We start from the raw sequence: 20,649 nt of genomic DNA on the forward strand, positions 1-20,649 counted from the left end.
TTTAATAATTTTCTTAACGAAAAAATACCCTCAAAGCATTGGAAGAAACTTGAACAATAAATAAATTCAACGCACGGTCTAGAAGATTAAAAAAAATAAATACTTTTATAAACATAAGCAAATATCCTAACCCCTTCTTCCACCTCTATCACTTTCCTTAATTACATAGTCTTATAATCTAAAGAGTCCAGAGGTTTCTCCATTCATTTAACAACTATAGGAGAATTTCAAGTGGCATTCTAATTTAGCAAGAAAATAATGGTGAGAATTTTAATGCAAGCAAAATATTGCTAAGTTGATGATATTTCAACTGTTTGAGGATAAATTTCAGTCTAAATAAAAGTGGATATAATGTATGGTAAAATAATTTAAATTAAGAGAAAATTTTCAGTTTTTCTTTTAAATTCCCTGATTTTTCCAGCTTTTTATCCAAATTTCCATGACTTTTCCAGGTTTTTTCAAGTATAAAAAAATTCCCTGATAATTCCAGGTGAGTGGCCACCCTGAAAAATTGCATTAAAAAGTGGAATTTTGCAATAGATGCCTATTGAGACTATTGAGCTCTAATCTCAATAACTGATTACTGTTATTGACAATTTTATGACTGGTTATTTTGCTAGTATAATGTAGGAGTTATACAGATTTTTTGCAAAAAATTGCAATTTTCCCTGTTTTTTAGAGTTGAAAAAAAATTCCTTGACAATTCCAGGTTTTCCCTGACCCATGGGAGCCTTCAATGAACTAATGTTTAGAATTTTATAACGTTATTAAAACATTTTAAAGTTTTGTCCCAAAAAAAAAAAATACTAACAAAGCACGGAACAAACTTTAATGATAAATGGATTCAGCCCATGGACTAAAAGATTTTTTAAAAAATCTACTTTTATAAAGAGAAACAAATATCCTAACCAATTCTTCCACCCCCACCACAATCTTTGCCTTTCCTAAACTGCACAGTCCCTTAGTTTTCAAAGATTTCTCCATTTATTTAACAATCATGGGAGAATTTCATGCGACATTCTAGCTTTATGGGTTATAATGGAGCAAATTTTAAAGCAAGCAAAGTTGATATTATTTAAATTCTTTGGTGATGAATTTCCATTTAAAACAAGGGGGTATAACAAATAGTAAAATAATTTAAATTCAGAAAAAAAGATCTAGCTTTTCTTTAAAAATCTTTGACTTTAATCCAAATTTCCCTGATTTTCCCAGTATAAAAAAATTTCCTGATTATTCCAGGTGGGAGGACACCCTGTTAAAATCCTCCACCCTATATCTAAATGTATACTATTTCTATCCAAACTGTAACTGATTTTAATTAAGTAAATAGGCTGCAATGGAGCATTATTTTAACTTAAATATAAGTGGAATAAAATAATACCTTCTATGAATCTTAACACCATCAATTTTAGCAGAGGAGAAATGTTGATTCGCTGTGAAAAGCTGAACAATAATTTCTTTAGCTAATTTATTAATAAATAAACAGTTTGAAGTTTTAAAAATGTTTTTTCCATTTTGCACACTCTCCCAAAGCCATAACTTTAATTCACAAAATTTTTACTAATAGTATACAAAGGATGTTCATACGATATAAGTGAAATCAAAACTAAAAAAGCGGATGGAGGTGACATGTTTCCATTCAGCACACGTGGCGTCATTACCAATCGGGGATTTTTGATTGCATCACTTACGGAAGCCTTTTTGGGCAATTTAAATGTTTAATACTTAAATAAATAAACGTTCGAGAAAAAAAAAACAATTAGATATATAGGAGAGAATTTCCAATAAAAGATGGATATGAAAATAAAGAGATGTTGTCCTTTACTTACAAGATATGCCATTCTGTGCTTCAAACCAATGACATGTTCAATTAAAAACTGTCCATTCGGGACATTGGCAGAACAAAGAAAGCAATTGTAGATAGGTTTTCCTTCAAGACGCCGAATTTCACAACAATGCTGTAACCCTGAAATTAAACACAAAACTTAAATAAAGATCTAGAATAAATGAAACAGAAAAATTCAAAATACCTCTTTTATTATAAAAGTTAACATAATTATAAATAACCATAACAATGTCCTTTCGTTCCTTTTTTTTTGCATTATATCATTTTTTAAAAAAAAGATTTCTTTTAAAAACCGTCATTGAACAGCCGACCCAATTTAGGGTTTACGGCTACTAATGTTGAACTCCATAGCCCTGTATTTTTGAACCCAACCCAGAAGACAAGGGAACTCATAAATCAAGTACAGTAGAGCGCCGATAATCCCAACTGCTCGAGACCAAACGTGGTTCGGATAATGAGAAGTTCGGATAATAGGAAAGTTGCTTAAAATCTAGTTTAGATGATTATTATTTATGCGCCAACTTCCCTTCACACTTTTTCCAGTCTTAAGACTGGCAGTAATATCTTAAATAGCTCTGGCGTGTTTAAAAGTTTTTTTTTAATTTTTAAATTTTTGTAAAACTTTTTTTTCATTTTAAATTTTTTTGGGTCATATTTCAGCTTTTTATAAATTTTTTGTCAATTACTGATTTTACTACATTTATCTTTATTTTTCATTGCCAAAGAAATCCAGCAAAGATTTTTGTTTCAAAGAAGATACTCTTTTTTGAGCAGCCATATCCCTTATTTTTTTTAAATAAATCAACTGAACTGAATCAACATCATTTTGACGTTCCAGCCAATTCATTGCAATATCTAATGCATTGCATGCTTCCATATGAGAAGGTCCACTATCTTGAACTTGGTCGCCTACTTCTTCCTCTTCGTCGGTGGAGTTCCGATTTTCATTCAAAATTTCAATAACAATTTCACCATCATTTAAAATCCTGGGTCATTTTCAGTGTCTCGACACCAACCTTCGATTTTTTTCTGCTGTATAACCTGGCATCTTTTCATCCGGAAATTCTACTGGCTCAGAAACTTCAGTTTTGTTTGTTTTTCTGTTAAGAATCTTATTCCAAGATTTTCTAAGTGTCGATGTTTTTACTAAATTCCAGGCATCAGCTATCATCATGCAGCAATCTTTTAAATCAATAGCTCTGATTGAGTTTCGAAAATCCCCCTCATTTTCTTCATCCGAGAGAAAAATCTTCCTTAAAAGTTGCTTTCTATAAAGACGTTTTATGGTTTCAATGACACTTTGATGCATCGGCTGAATCAAAGGTGTCACATTAGGTGGCAGGAAAACAACACGAAACATTTCATTCTCCCTATCTAAGAGATCATGATTTGGATGCGACGGAGCATTGTCCAAGATGAGTTAATACTTTTCTTGCTTTTCCCAAATTTTCTTGATATTTCTTCCCATTTGGAATTAAAGTCTTATTGTACCACTCAATAAAAATGCTAGTGTACAGGCTGGTCTCAGTGTACACATGAGAGTACAATAATCTCAAGCTTTGTAGAAACACACGCGGACTCACAAGTATTTCATCAAACATGTAAAATGATTGGAGCTTTCATACGCTAATGACGAACGGTACACCAAAATAGATAGTGATTGAATGAATTGTGAAAGCGTTGAATAGAACAATGCGAAAAGCACGCTTTTACATAATACACGGCAAAAATCAATATTCCCTTTTCAAAAATCTCATTTTAGAAAAAGCACGATTTTTGGCCAATTCCACACGGTTTTCCGAATTTCGATATTTAAATAAATTATTAAAACATTCGACTTTAGTATTTAAGATATTTCTGTTTGACAAACTTGATTTGCGACAATTCTATAGTAAATCTACATAGTTTTTATATCTTATTTTACTATCAATTCCAGATGTTTTTAAAAATTTTGATATTTTTAAGTGATACGGTGTTATTAAGAAGAGAATTGCAGTTTCGCGTAAGGACTATTCGTCAACAATTTATACCAAAATAGCTCTTAACGTACTTAATTCCACAATGTTTTTCCATTTTTTCCGGCAGCGTTAACTTGTTTCTTTTTCTAATTCAGATATTATTTTGGTTTATTAGATATTATAAAACAGTATTATTTTGGGAGAATTTTAAAATTTAAGCATTTGACGCTCTAGATTCCACAAAGTTTTGGGATCTCCTTTTAGCCATTTCAACAGTTTGGTGCAATTTTTGCAAAAAGCTGGCATTTTAGATTTTGCTTTGGAGTAGCTATTCCAAACCCTATATAATGCAGTCTAATGTTTTAAGGTTTGAATTATAAATGTCTAATATTAAAATTTTTATGCTTCAATTTGTTATAACCATGAAAAGCATGTATTTACCTATAATTGGTTCTGATGACTTTTTAATTTCTGGTAATATAAGAGGATCTTCCTTAAGTATTTCATACTTCATTTCTAAAAAAAAAAAAAATCAACACATTAAAAATATACATTTTCATTATACAGCAGAATTACATAAAATTTTGTAGGGCATATGTCATCGACAATGTCAACCGTCATCCACGAAAAGGTACCCCAACATAGAATTGAGTTAATTGTTTTACATACTAATGAATTGGCATTGTATTTTTTTGTAGTGGTACATGCTACAGTACTCCCCCACCAGAATTATATCTGAGATAGATTTCGATGAACGGATACCACTAGTTGATTCGTGAGAAGCCGGGAGAGCTGTATTAAGATCACGGTCGTGGTCGCTCCTGTGTTGTCTTTAGTAGTCTAGTGTATATGTTGTACGTTGTATGTGATGGAGACTGAGAAGAAACAGCGTGAGGAGGTCAATGTCGCCGTCACAAATAGCAAATCAACTGTTCAGTGTGTGGATCATCCATCGAAGTAGGCTTGTTCAAATCATAGTGGGTGCTTCTGCCAAGGTAGGCATGTTCACATCACATCAGGGTCACCAATGTGGGGAAGTTATCGACAATGTCAACCTTCATCCATGAAAAAGTACCCCAACAAAGAATAGAATTAATTTGTCTTTTATATCAGTGAATTGGAATTGTATTTTTGTAGTGGTATACACAATACACTTTCTTTAGCTGAATTAAAAGAAGGGGTCAGTAAAAGTTTACCTTATTGTGAATCCCTTTATACACAAATTCTTAACCACCATCGCTCTTATACATAAACTGGCAAAATTACTCTTACCATCAACCAAGAGTAAATTTACTCATTTTGTAAATAAAAGTTTGGGCAGCAAATAACAGTTAAACTGGGCAATGGTTAATGTTGGCATCATATTGCACCGATTAATTTGTAAAGTGACTGTTGAGCAAGTAATTAGGTTGCTTTGATGCGCGAAGCACAGGAGAAATAACTGGAAAGTTTATCGTTGCATGTGATTACCATGGAATCTTTAAAGCCCCTGGTCAAATTATTAGACGCACTATAAGATTCTATGTAAAATATTAATTATCAGGTGATACTATACAGATTTATTGTTTTTACACAGTTTGCACTTATTTATGTTCCTCTATCAATTGGTTAGCATTGTAATGAAATGGGTTAAAAATAAACACAAATAGGAAGAGTATAAAAAAATCTGAATAAAAACACATTACATGTATGTTTAAATATAAAAGTATTGCCTAGAAAATCGCGCTAAACATGTCATTATTAAAACACTGCAGTGTGTCGAATCATTTGATCTCATTATTATTATATACTAGCCGCCTAAGGCGGCCAGATGTCCGCCACGCTAAAGGTTTTCACAAATAAAGTTTTTTAAAACATGGCAGGAAATCTGANCTGATATAATAAATAATCTATATTTATATAATATATCGTCCAATTTATCCACTCGTCGAATTTATATGACATATCGTCTTACTTAGCAGATTGATACACGAGTGTAAACAAGTGCGAACCGGTTTCAGTCTCATAAAAACAGTAAAGCTGTATAGTATCAACTGATAATTAAGATTTTACGTAGAATCTTACAGTCTGTCTCATAATTTTTCAGGGACTGTATAATTCCCCTTGAACTTGCAAACATGAGTCAAGGTTACGAATTTCTTTAGAAAAAAGAAACTAGTCAATGATGTTAACCATTCATGACTTGATATTCCCTATCTGTTAAATCAAAAAAAAAAAAAATTTTACTTAAGTTCAGTGGATAAACCCATCATTTCCATGATCAAAAGTTTTCAAGATTCTATCGTCAAGAAAACAAGGTAAAATCTTTAATGTAGGAAACTTTTTTAAACAGAGTGAGTCCGATCGAGTAGTATGTATCAAGTCGAGTAGTAAGATCAAGTATTGGGAGTAATTTGCCTTCATGGTGGACTTTTTGATGGAACTAACCCGCATTTGCGTTACATGTAGAGGAAAGCCACGAAAACCTCCCACGGTTGACACAATCCGTGATTCGTCTACCATTTAGGATAGTTTACGTCATCACAGCCAGATGCGGAATTCGTTTTGACCAGCCATCCTTGGGATCCAAACTCGGTTCACCACGTTGAAAGACGTACGCTCTATCCCCTGAGCCATAAGGGCTCTACTTAAACTATTTTATTTTATATCCATTGTTCATCAGCCGACCCAATTTTGGGTTTGCGACTACTGATGTTCAACTCCGTAGCCTTGTCATTTTGAACCCAATCCAGAAGACAACTAAACTCCTGGATCGGTACCTCCAGAGGTATTGATTTGTTACAGGAACATTGAGGATTTTGCGACTCGACAGATTTAATGTGCATTGGCCACCATTTACTACAAGGAGAGTCTTCGGCCGGCAGGGAACGAACCCACGAGCTCTGGGACATGGGTCCAGTGCCCTACCCAACAGGCTATCCCGGCCTTACTTAAACTATTAACACACTTAACATACTGCAGTACTGGCAATAGCACCATCTGTTGAAGAATAAGAGAAGCATTTTTGCCATCAGCAGATATTTTATCGCCAAAATGATTTTTTTTTCTCCAAAATTTCTTTTAACAAATACGGAAAAATTGGAGAATATTCGGGTAAACAGGAGATAGTCGTAAAATACAGGAGTCTTTGTTAAAAAAACAGGAGACTTGGCAGGTATGTAAAAAGCAGAAAAAGTTTGCAGTCCTTATCTGAACTCCTTACTTCAGGAAAAAAGTCATTAAAAAAAAAAAAGACAAAAAATCTTTTTTTTTTTTTTTTTTTTTTTTTTTTTTTTTTTTTTTTTTTTTTTTTTTTTTTTTTTTTTTTNCGTTTTTTTTTTGCATAAACATCTGTAGAAAGGCAGTGTCTATGCAACACAGTAAGCTTGGCGGCAAAATACGAGAGTAAGCATATAACAATTCCTCACCTCCATGATCACCTTTCTTGGTATGCTGAAAAAAAAAAGAAAAGGAACAATTAATATACTTTTAAAACACTTTAAAGAATGAATGATTTGAAAGTACTCAATCTCAATAATTTTAAATACATAACAGAAAAGGGATTTATTTAAAATCATATTCAAAACAAAACATGCAACAAAAATATTTTTTAAAAACATGGCACGAGAGTGAAAATACTCCCTCCCAGAAAGCGCGTCATCTCACAGCAACCTCGTGTCGGAATTTTCCTTTTATTGTCACAATAATGTTAGTACTAAAAACCTTTTTTCAATATAGCAAAAATAGTGCAGTCTCAAACCTTTCCTCCTAAAAGGATTAAAAATTATCTTAAAACCGTTTTTAAAAAGTATTGCCATTAAAGTAAAATGGTCACTTAAGTCCATAATGACGTTTTAGCTGATGTCAAACTGGCCATAGGATCGAATCACATTGTCGATTAGAATTTTGTGATGAGGTGAATTTTAGTTGAGCATACGAGACGTTGCGACAAGAAACCTTATAATAACCTATATTTAAGAATATATAGGTTATCTTGAGAAAATCTTGTTGAAAATTGTTATCTTGATGAAAATCTTGAGACTAGCTTTATTCAAGGATTTTTTTCACACTTGAAAACTCTACGTCGACCTCGATTTACGGTTTTTATATAGAAAGTAGTTCTCCAAAGTTTTGGATTACGGTAATGTGTGTAGAATAGAGCAGATTGTCACAGATTTCATTTTAAGATTAGAAAGTTTACACACAAACTGCATAAAAAACTTTTTTAGGTTTACATTAAAAGGTTTTTGCTTAGTGAAAATAAACCTTATTTTGCTATCTTGGACTGTCTTCACTTATATTTATAATTAATTTAAATGACATTTATTAGAGTATAAAAAAGATACAAACGTTTATTTACAACTATTTTTTCTTATTATTGTGATGCACAAGTGGCAATGGTCGATGAATGGTCTTCATCAAACAAAAATTAGAAGAATTAAAGCCCAAACAGTGAGACAAAGGGCTTCATGCAAGAATTAAAGTGGTTCTAAGAGGGTTTTTTTAAAAGTCAGTAATGATTTTTGAAATGGTTAATTATATTAAGATCTGATCAATAATCCATTATTTGTTTATCTAATATTTCAATTGCACACACAAGTTTTTTAAAATATACCAATAAAAAAAATAAAAATAAAAAAACAATTATTAAAAATATTAAATTGGTATTTCCAATTCAAATCAAAATAACTAAATTCATTAATAAAGGCAAATGTTTCTCTAATAACCTTTTTGAACATTTATAGAAGTTTTAATCTCAAAGAAAACCTTAATTCAGCTTATTTCAGCATAGTTGGGGGGAAAAAATAAAAATGGGAACTACTGAATGAAGCATACATGAAGATTCAGCATTGATAATTCTGAAAAATGTGGATGATAAGTAACACAAAAATGTAAATCATTAACAAGAAAAGTGTATTCAATGCACTTCTGACATAGAAGTTAAATAACAGAATTGTGAGACACAGTAATGAAAAAGGCATTCTGTAAGCATGTAAACACAAATTGATAGGATTGTATATAAACTGGACACCAGAAACAAGAGTTTTTCTACTAACAAGTGTTAAATTCGGGGTTGGCAAGGTTTAGGACAGAATGGATAAATCCACGGTTTAAACCATCCTGTCCAAAACCCTTTCACTTAAATTATGTCACAATTTTATCTGAACAATATTTAAAAAGTAAAATAAACATAGAACTAATAACATATTAATAATTAAATCTACAAGAGAATATTTGTTTTTAAAAGTATAATGTTTTATTAATATTGTTTGACTCTAAACTGTCTAAAAGCTTCAACTAGCTTCAGATTAGAAAAGAAGGCTTATGCGCATTGCTGACCACATTGCCACAATGAGGCCCTAGGTCACAAAATTGTGAAGCATTAACCATAATGATACCTTGGCCTAAAACAGGCTGTTTCTGGAATGATTTTACGTAGCTATATACAGGGTATCTGCACATTTTATTCTTTCAAATCCATGACTTTTCATGAATAATTCAAATAATTTTTCATGACTTACGGAAGTTACTATTTTCTCCACAAAAACACAACAATAAATTTTAAAAAGCTTTATAATAACATTAGTTGAAAAGATAGGTATAACCAAAACTGTCATACCCTTCATCTTCATATTTATTGATTTTAAACTTAAAAACAGAGTAAAGAAAGAGTTAAAGCAATAAAAAAGCTGAAAAAAATACAAAAGCAAATAACTAAATACTGTCAGATATATGTAGTTATTTAAAGCTGTTTTATTTCTTTTTTAAAGTAAGTGTAATATAAAAAGCCTAAACTAGAATTTTAAATTGATAAAATAAAAACATAAATAAATAAATAAAAAAACTCTGAAATCACAGAAATTTAAAAGATATTTTGCTCTAAAATCGATGTTCTTTCCTTTTTTGAAAGAACACCATAATTTTTAAAGAACAGGATAAAAAAATTTTTTATTTTAATAGAATATGATTATGAGTGGGGATTTTGTCACTAATTTAAATATTTGGAACATCAAAACACTGTGAAATTGGGAGGGAGGGTAAATTCCATATAAAAAATTAGATTTTTCGACGACCAAAATTCATGACTTTCCAGTTGCGCAGATACCCTGTATAAATAAAGTTAAGAGTATTTTATCCTTTCCTTTTTCAAACTTACTGCTAATTGAGCATAATCTTGGTTGAACTGTTTAGGAGAGTAAAAAGTGTATAACGAGACATTTTAAAAATCCAAATTGACTTCAATCAATTGATGGATTCAGTTTTAAATATTTTGAAGAGTGTTTTTCATAGTAAAATATTCACGTCAAGAGTATTATACACTGTAAGAGTATTGAGAGTACATAAGCAAGAAAAAAATTGCAAATCCAAAGGAAGAACCTCGTGCCTATTAATGCGCAAAAAGAATATCTTTGTGCACTAAATCAATTAATGCTTTTGTTTTTTATCCATTTACAAAGTAATAACTCTGAACCGAGACATTAAAAACAGGGTCTAGGTTTTTTTTTTTAAAGAAATTTTGTGAAAACATATTATTGTGAAAATTTAGACAAAATTTGTGAAAATTAAAAATTATGTTAACAAATCAACACAAAAATATTGCAAAGTAAGAAAATATTTTCAAAAACTGTCACTACAAATAAAAATCATTTATGACTGGTAAATTTCTTTATATATATTTTCCCATATGTTCAAAAACGCTATTGTAAAATTTTGGGCTTAAAATTGTATCCAAATTTAAAAATTCATAAAAATCACTGTTCATTATTAAATCTCAATTAGAATTTAATAGAAACATACATTTAACAGTAATAACACTGAAAGTTATTTTCATTAAGAGAACATTTTTGAATGGGTCGTACAGAAAAAAGCTTCACACGGAAAAAAAAAAAATAGACATCTATTAGAATAAATTTAGAATAATGATTCAAATTAATTTTCGGTATCACGGCATGGTTTCAGCTAGGCATGGGGAGGAAAAGAGCTCTTCTTACAAACCGAGTGAGAAACGAATTCCTTTATGTCGTAATAGCAAACCACGGGTGGGTTCCATTGCAAAACAAAAAGCATAATTAACTGCAACGTTTATTGTTTTTTTTTAATAGATACAGCAACAAAATTTTAAAAGACTCGGGGGGGGGGGGGGAGGAATTTTAGAATTTGCTGCTTTAAAAGTATTTTGAGAAACTACCGCTTTTGATAGCCTGGTAGTCAAAATAAATTTTCCTGCATGAAATTTAAGTATAGAAGTTTATTTAAAAAAATGAATTCCTTTTTTTATTTGTATAAATTTCAAGACATTTCTAGCCACAAACCTGGGAACAGAAAGAAATAATAGATTTTTTTAGAGAAGCTTACCTTAAAGTTTGCCAACATTGGAGAAATAAAATAACCGAGATATTACTAAACGACCCAATTTTAGGTTTACGACTACTAATGTTCGACTCCGTAGCCTTGTCATTTTGAACCCACCCCAGAACACAAGGGAACTCCGGGATAAAGCATTGGGTGACGCCCGGTGGCTGAGCGGTAGCGCTTCGCGNTCACACAAAAAAAAAAAAAATAGACATCTATTAGAATAAATTTAGAATAATGATTCAAATTAATTTTCGGTATCACGGCATGGTTTCAGCCAGGCATGGGGAGGAAAAGAGCTCTTCTTACAAACCGAGTGGGAAACGAATTCTTTTATGTCGTAATAGAAAACCACGTGTGGGTTCTATTACAAATCAAAAAGCATAATTAACTGCAAAGTTTATTGTTTTTTTTTAAATAGATACAGCAACAAAATTTTAAAAGACGGGGGGGGGGGAGGAATTTTTTAGAATTTGCTGTTTTAAAAGTATTTTGTGAAGCTACCGTTTTTGATAGTCCGGTAATCGAAATAAATTTTCCTCCATGAAATTTAAGTATAGAAGTTTATATACAAAAATGAATTCCTTTTTTTATTTGTATAAATTTCAAGACATTTCTAGCCACAAGCCTGGGAATAGAAAGAAATAATAAATTTTTTTAGAGAAACTTACCTTAAAGTTTGCCAACATTGGAGAAATAAAATAACCGAGATATTACTAACCGACCCAATTTTGGGGTTTACGACTACTGATGTTCGACTCCGTAGCCTTGTCATTTTGAACTCAATCCAGAAGACAAGGGAACTCCGGGATAAAGCATTGGGTGAAATTTGCCTACATGGAGGACTATTTATTTAACAGACCCACATTTGAGTCACATGGAGAGGAAAACCACAAAAACCTTTCACAGTCAGCCTGACGACAAGGAGACTAATGCATGATCCGTCTACCAGTGAGAATATTTTATGTCAGCACTTTGGTCGGTGCAAGCCGGATGCTGAACTCGTATCGCCCAGTCGTTGCTGGGATTCGAACCTGGGTACACCTCAATGGAAGGTAAACGCTCTATCTATACTTAAACTATTTTATTTTATATCCGTCCATGAACAGCCGATCCAATTTTGGGTTTACGACTACTACTGTTCAACTCTGTACTAGCCATCCTGGCTTGACTTTAACAATTAACACTCAGCCTAACACAGTACTGGCAATTGAACAATAGAACCATCTGTTGAGGAATAAGAGAAGTTTTTTTTTGCCATCGATGGATATTTATCAATTTTTTTTTTAAAATTTCTTCAACAAATACAGAGAAATTTCAGATAGTCATAAGGGATAGTCATAAAACTCAGGAATCTTCGTTAAAAAACAGGAGACTTGGCAGGTATGAAGTTTTCTCAATTTCTTTCATTGTTGTTTATTATGAACAGAATATTAGGATGTGAAAATTATTAGCTTTAAGTTATTTTTGTGAATTTAGAAACTGAAACTAGTTATAACTTCATACTTGAATTCATAACATCATATGAGTATATTAAATTATTTAGAAGTGTTTTACAATATTGTATTCTTATAAAAAATGGTGCGAAAGCACATAAAATATTGAATTGAAAATCTACATGTAGAAAAATAATGGGTTCAAAATATTTTCATTTGAAATGTATCATTTACTGCCAGAAGTCTTTGTTTCAGAAATAATTTTAAAATATTTTTTCAAAATACACGGAAGGTCAACCAATGAGATAAGCAGGTGATTCTGTCAATGGTTCACTCCAGATTACTTAATAAAAATATTTGGATTTCTCAGCATATGTATCTTTTATGACTTTTTACATTTTATGGGTGGGAAAAAATTTCATCCACATTTGGCAAAATATGTCTAGTCCTGTTGTTATAAGATTTAACTCTTATTAAAAATTAAAATAAATGCATGAAATATAAAATTTTTTTCCTTCAAATAATCAATGCGCATCAAGCACAATGCACACTATAGAATACTTTATATAAAGCGCAGCTATAATGTCTTAAAAATCCATGCATTATAACACAATTAAATATTATGGACCTATTCTATAAATCCAGTCTTTTTTATTTGATTTTATTTAGCGAAAAGGAAAATAATGTTACATGTAAATTCTTTGCATAAAAATGTAAATTCTTTGCATTTGTTTCCAGAATTATTATTGCAGGACAAAATAATCAGGGTTGCCACTCAAATCTGGAAAAAAAATTTCCTGTTTTCCCTGTATGTATTATACACAATGTATTATACACAATGTATTATACACAATGTGTACTGTGCTCTTGTATGACCTACATTGGGTTGACTGAACTAAATTTAAATGCTGGAAAAATTTAAGAGTAAAAAAGGAACAGTCAAGCATACTTAAATAATGCTACAGTAAATGAAATAGTTTAGTATAGCTGAAATACGTTCCTTAAATATTCCATAGATTGCCCTTGAGTGGTCACCATTTTCTAAATGACGAAAATAAGAAACAAAATTCCCTGTATTTTCCCAGTTTGTAAAGAAGAACTAAAAAATTCCCCGCATTTTCCCTGTTAATTTTGGTGATGTTTAAATTCCCTGAATTTTCCAGGTTTTTCTCTGTTCTCCCTGTGGAGTGGCAACTCTGATAAATTAAATTCTTTTTCAAAAAAAAAATTAAGGCTTGTTAAATAAATAACCAATTTGCTATAATTTTAAGTTTTTATCTCAATTGTTGCTCTAATGACTCGTCTTTAATGCCACGTTACTCTTTCTTCCATCTAGCTTAATTGTTTTAAAAGATGACTGGAATCTTTCATGATGGAAAAAATATTCAGCCACGAAAATAACAATGTCTTGCCATCTCTCTTGCAATCAAAGGACAATTGTTGAGTCGGCATGCGAAGAAAATATAACACTCGTATGAGCTTTCTTGTGTCCATATTGTTTACATACATACTACAGTATAGTTTGTCTAAAGTAAGAACTCCCCTAGACGTTCGCCTGGACCCATGGCGGTGACGGTGGTAACGAAGTGTAACTATTTCAAGGAAGGTTGTGAGGTCACTGCTCGGGACAGGTTTTGGTTCGGATGAGAGAAAGGGAATATTTTTCTTCGGCCTATTGTATTAGCCCTAGAATGAAGAGAAGCTAACCATCCCGAAGTGAGCTATTCTTGTTTCCGTAGCAGCAGGTGGTCTCAGACTTTGTGGGCAGGGGATAGCTCTTACCATAGATGAACTATTTATAACGTTTGGAAATGAATGAATTTCAAACATTCAAATTTACCTCATTCAATTCCAACTCACCATGTATTGAATGAGCTCATGGTCACTTTCTATCCAAAAAATAAACTTTATAAAGAAGTAGAAATGGCTTGGGGACGAAAATATGATGTTGACACCACAATTTTCAAACACTTTTGAGTCATCCTAACGTTCTGACTATGACATTTGTGTCTATTCCAGCTCTTTCATAATAAATTAATGCATTCAATATTCGCCAGACAAGCGGAGGTACATAACTTTCAATAATTTAATAAAACTACTTTACTATACTTACGCTTCAGTAGAGACCTCATCCTTTTGTCACTCATAATTTGTTTTTCATTTAGTTCTAAAATCCGAGCCCCAATTTTAGAACTATTCTGAAAAACTCTCATTTCATCATAACTTCCGCTATATAAAAAACATGGAGTCATGTTTTTTATATAAGATAGACAAATATTTATGGAGTGATATATAAAACACATGGAGTCATGTTTTTTATATCAAGTACAGACATTTTCTTTCTTTGACTTTGTAATGTTTTTTCTAAACGTTTAGAAAAAACATTATGCTTACAAGAAACAGTATGAAAAAGAAAAACATTATGAGTTTGTAATGTTTTTCTTGTAATATATTGGCTCCAACTGAGGCGAAATTCATTGACAGAAATTTTTTTATAATGGGTATTTTTCTGTTTCGTTTCCAAATTGAAAGAATGGAACTATAAATACAGAAGTTTGATAGAATTGAATATATAAACAAAAATAATTTTAAAAACTCAACAAAACAAGCTCAAAGAGCATTGATAACATTTGCTGCCTTAAAAATGTGTCATTTATAAGATAGAAGCAGTGGTTTGTTAACAAACGGAGTCAAAAAATTCCCGGAATGTTCGCCGACATTCACCTAGGTGTCAGCACTGGTAAAGAAAACGCACAGCCATTAGAAATTTACTTCTGGCACTGTCAGCTGCAGATCATTTATAGCATTCATTGTCATTTTTAGAGCAAACATCAAATTCTACACTATATAAAAGCATACAGAAATTAAAAAAGACGACTGCATACCTGCCAAAGTGGACAGGAAAAAATCAAGTAGATTTTACAAAATATAAATTTCATGATAATGTACTAAATATTTTACACATGGGGAATTTTAGGGATTTTTACTGTCATCAAAATACAAAAATTGCAATATTTTCCAGTTATAATTAACATTAAACACACTTGAAATGTTATGCATTATATATAATTTAGATGTTCAAAAAATAAACAAACAATTAAAGCAAGAAAAAGCAATAAAAATAAAAGATATGCGTGTTGGCAAGACAGCACATCATCGGGGAGGCGGGGGGCACTGCCCGCCAACACACAGGAGCCTTTCTGTTGTCAGTGGAAAAACCAAAAGTGACAGTGCCCCGAGGCTCCATAATGGATAGACAAATAAGAGAAAATCATTATCAATCATAATCACTTAATGATACGCCCACTTATAAATATCACTGGATTTACTTATAATACTTTCTCACTGGGTTCAGCACTTAATTTATTTGTTATATTTTCTAACTGATTTGGCAATTTATATTTTATTTTGATTTGGTTTTTCTAACAGCAAGTATTTTTATTTATAAGTGGGTGTATCATTTTTAAGTCTTACTATGTGTACTTTCAGGTTGTGTTTGCTGGTTAATTATTTTTCTGTGCTTTTCAATTCTTATAATGATTTTCTCTTATTTGTCGATCCATCATGGGGCCTCGGGGCACTGTGACTTTTGGTTTTTAAACTGACAACAGAAAGCCTCCTGTGTCTTGGCAGGCAGTGTGTCCCCTGATGAAGTGCTGTCTTGCCAACACACATCTTTTATTTTTATTACTTTTTCCTGCCTTAATTGTTTTTTTTTTTAATATCTAAATTAAAATAAAGCAAATTTGGTTTCAACTGCTTTAGGCGCTTTTCCATTTTGATTTAATGTTTTAATTGTTAATTTACCTTTTTGTCCCTTTCTGTATTTGTAAATTAGATTCATTTTCTGATTAGATGTATTTTTTATACTCATAATTTCAAATATTAAAAAGCATTTAATTCATCAAAGATGTTAAAAGATTTTTTTCCAATTAGTTTAAAAAGAGAGTTTTGAATAAAAACAAACTGAACATTTTATAACAAAAAAAGTTTTGAACTTATTTCTACAAATGAGGTTTGCTTCATTATGTATTAGTAATACTTATTTTAATATTCAAGCAAGGAATAATCGTACAAAAATTCTATTTCAGTAGGGATTTGTTCAAGAAACTTTAATTTCAGGTAATTTTCAAAAATTTATAAAAACCAGGAGAATTTTAATTAAATTGGTAGACCAGGAGAAACGGCAAAATCCAGTAGTCTACTGGGAAATCCAGTAGAGTTGTCAGCTATGCGGCTGTGTATGTTTTCGAAAATATCGCAGAGTATCAAAGATGACCCTTGAGTCTGGTGCCGTTTGAGTAATCGTGACTAGGGACAGGCGAATAAATATTGATGCCTCTGAACTTGAAATTTCACGTGAGAGTGTTCACAGCTTTCTTCATGATGATTTGAACATGCTGCAACATGTTCAAATCATCAAGCAATGATGATTTGCACATGGTTATAAAAGCGTTATCACCAGAGTGAGAGGGAACATGTTTAGAGATTTGACGACAGCTGATTAAACATGGTGCTTTAGGGCTTTTACACAAAGCGTCAGTCAAGTGAAAAGAAAGCAAAAACATCATTCATCATCATCATAGTTTGCCAGAGAGCGCAATGAGGGCCAAAGCCTTCCTCTGAAGTTTTCTCCATGACGACTTCCAATTTATCTTTCATCTCCAATTCTTTTCATTAATGGCAAAAAAATCAGACTCCACCGAGTCAGCCCATCCAACCACGACCTTTTCCGCTTTCTTGTTCCAGTGGGTCTAAAAAGCAGTATCATTTTTATCGTATTGTTATCACTCATTCGAATCACGAGGGCCAACCAATTCATTCTATTTATTTTTTCGTATTTAATAATATCGGGTTGTTTATAAATCTTGTACAGTTTAAAGTTAAATCCCCTTCTCCAGTTATTGTTTTCATTTACACCATCAAGTATACTCTGCAAAATCTTTCTCTCTAATGTTGCAATACAATTTTCAGCTTCAGAAGCGTATGCCAAGACTGGCCTGACAAGAGTTTTACAGATTAAGATTATAGAAAGCAACCTAGATTTAAAAAATCTTCTCAGCCCATAGACAGCTCCATTTGCCAGATAGAGTCAGCTTTTCATTTCAGGAGTCATTTTGTTCTCAATAGTAATAATTGATCCTAAAAAATAAAACTCCTTACTATTTCAAATCTATAAGAATCTATTTCAAGATGGGGGTCTGGGACTCATTAAGGAAGGAAAAATTTCACTTGAATAAAAGCAGAGAGAAAGTTATTTTAGAAGTGTTTTTTTCTTCGATTACAAGGCCTTCATTCACTATGAATTTATTCATCTGAAGGTCAATTAATGTCTTTACCTGGGGATTCTTAAACAACTACGAGATGCAATTAGACTAAAACGACCTGACAACAAATTATTGGTTTCTTTTACACAACAATGCTCCACCATATCGTGCTCTAATTGTGAAAAAGCACAATGTTACAACTCTGAAATAACCTCCTTATTCTCTCGACCTAGCATCAGCGGAATTTTACCTGTTTTCACGGCTGAAAATGAAATTAAAGGGACACCACTTTGTGAATTCAGATAAGGCAATAAAAAATTTGATGAAGCAATTGAAGGTATTCCAAGAGTATTTCGAACATCATAGGAACGCTGGAAGAAGTATGTGTTTGCAGGTGGAAAGTACTTTTAAGGCCAATAAAATAACATTGTTTTATTTTTAATAATTTGTTATTGAACCATTCTGGAAGTTTTTTGACCCTACCCACACTCCCAATTTCTTATACTCTCGAACCACAGAATAATACGTGTGACTCGCTACTAACAAATGACACCAATGGTTTTAGTTTTATTTTTTTAAAATGGTGCTCCATTTTGTGGAATGAAATTTCTTTTTTCATACTTGCATCAAAATAACTTTAAAAAACGATTCAAAACCTAATTTTTTTATTTTTAGAAGTACAAAAAAAAAATATAGAAATAAGAAAACTCAGGCTCTAAAAACTTAAGAATGACCCTGTTTATTATATTGCACAGTTTGTTTTATAAATAATTTTCTTGCTATTTTTGGTGGGAATATCAAGTCTTTCTTAAAATCATGCTATTTTGCAGTAGATATATCAAAAGAATACCATGTATTTTATTGCTATTCACAGATATAATCATGAAACAAATAGCAGATACTACTCCAATCTAAAATTAAGGCTTCATTGAAGAAAGTTAGTTTGTTTTCCTTTAAAAGAATTAGTTTTTGCTGCTCAATAGAGGTAAAGAGAAAATTTTTTAGTTAAGTACATCTGATTTTAATTAAAAAATTGTTAGACAAGAAAAAAAAAAGCTAAGCTTTTACAACACAGACAATGGGAGGAGGTAGTGTTCTATGTAATACTATGTTATCAATAAGATCAGGGGTCTGTCTAGGTATTTCTGAGAGGTACCTATTTCGTGAAAATTTAGATATAATTAGTGAAAATTAAAAATTATAATAAATATCAACACAAAAATATAGATTTATAGTTTCTTACGGGATACAAAAATAAAATGTTAAGAAAAAGTATGTTGTGAAACTACCGTTCTTCCTAAAGTTGAATTTGTGAAGGTACCGCTAGACGGTTGTAAATTTGGCCTGGACAGACCCCTGAAGATATATAAAAACATAACTTCTAATTGTGCAGTGAGATTTTTTATTTTATATTAAAGGTGGCAGAAGCATTGAAATCTAAAATAAATAGCAGATAGTAAAATTTAAATTTTTCTAAAATTTAATTTTAAACAACTTTGACCACCACTACATTAAAGAAAGTTAAGCTATACATAAGACTCAATAATCATCATTTTAAATTGATTACCAGTCGCTAACTTTCACCTCAATATCTTATGATAGATAGTTGATAACAGTTTTAGTCACTCTGACTGTTTTATTTAACTAATCATTTTTTTCAGCAGCATTGATCGTACACACTTTATTTGTCTATCAAATTGACTTTCATTGTTAAAATACATTCATTTTACAATGCACCATGTGAAAAAGACAAAAGTAAATGGAAAAAATATATGTGAACGGAGATAAAAGTGTAAATGGCCAAAAATAAGAACTAGCGAAGCTTAGAAAACTATAATGTACGATGCGCAAATTCATTATACATCACAATAAACCCCAGATCAAATAACGGCAGCCAAAACAAAATCGCTTGGAACTCAAGAAACTAGTCTACAGCGGTTGTCAATGCAAGGCCGCAGCTGCCATAGCTTCACCCATTTTCTCCTGATGATGGCTACTACCGGAAAAAAAGTTTGTTCGAAGTACGGCTATCGTTCGGGCAGCTGGGGTTTCAGACCAACTGTAATAATTGGACCAACCAAAAAATTACGTTTTCGGAACATTGCTGTGACATATTAAGAAGAAATACACAATTACCGTATTCTTGTGTGAGCTATATTAGGATAAATATACTAGTTTTAATTGCTGGAAAAAATTAGACAAACAAAGAACTACTCAAGGTATTTAAAACAAATAATGCTATTGTAAATGAAATAGTATAGTGTAGCTGAACTATCATCCTTCCTTTGAATTATAAAATTATCTTTCACAGATTGCAAATGGACGAAAATAAGAAATAAAATTTCCTGTATTGTCCCAATTTGTAAGGAAAAATTCCCTCCGTTTTCCCTGTTATTTTAGATTCTATTCAAGTTCCCTGTTGAATAGTTAAATAGTTTGAGAAGAAGACTCTTACTTTTTGGTGACGTTTTCCTTGAATATGAGCTTCCCACATTTGTTCTGAGTTCATATGAGAGTCACAGGCCTTAAGAAAAACCAATTAAAAAATTATACATATGTAACAACTAAATAAAAACTAACATTGCTCATATTTTGAGTGATACCAACATTTCAAACATTGATTTTAAAACAAGTTTATTTCACTTTTCTACATTAAAAAGGTATACCCGCCAACATTGGAGAAATAAAATAAAGGAGATTTTACTAGCGACATTTTTTAGGCTATGCATAAAATTTTGATACATCGCATAATGCATAATCATGTAAGTCAAAATTAGAAATAATATAAGCACTTACATATATAGCGAAAT

At 31.5% G+C, this 20,649-nt stretch overlaps 1 protein-coding gene across 4 annotated transcripts in view; it reads right to left on the reverse strand.

The window, feature by feature from the left end:
- The window catches only part of LOC107457188 (uncharacterized), a 70,691-nt gene that overhangs the window by 27,609 nt on the left and 22,433 nt on the right, over positions 1 to 20,649 (reverse strand). For 3 of the 4 annotated variants that reach the window (XM_071179856.1, XM_071179810.1, XM_043053624.2), the window contains 4 exons: positions 20,295 to 20,363; positions 7,212 to 7,236; positions 4,246 to 4,320; positions 1,830 to 1,966 (listed from right to left, as the gene is read on the reverse strand). In XM_071179856.1, coding sequence (XP_071035957.1) covers positions 1,830 to 1,966; positions 4,246 to 4,320; positions 7,212 to 7,236; positions 20,295 to 20,363 — 306 coding nt within the window. The remainder of the gene's footprint in view (positions 1 to 1,829; positions 1,967 to 4,245; positions 4,321 to 7,211; positions 7,237 to 20,294; positions 20,364 to 20,649) is intronic. The other variant, XM_043053625.2, reaches the window with a different exon arrangement.

Source organism: Parasteatoda tepidariorum, chromosome 1 (genome assembly GCF_043381705.1).
Source record: "Parasteatoda tepidariorum isolate YZ-2023 chromosome 1, CAS_Ptep_4.0, whole genome shotgun sequence".
Lineage (NCBI taxonomy): Eukaryota > Metazoa > Arthropoda > Arachnida > Araneae > Theridiidae > Parasteatoda > Parasteatoda tepidariorum.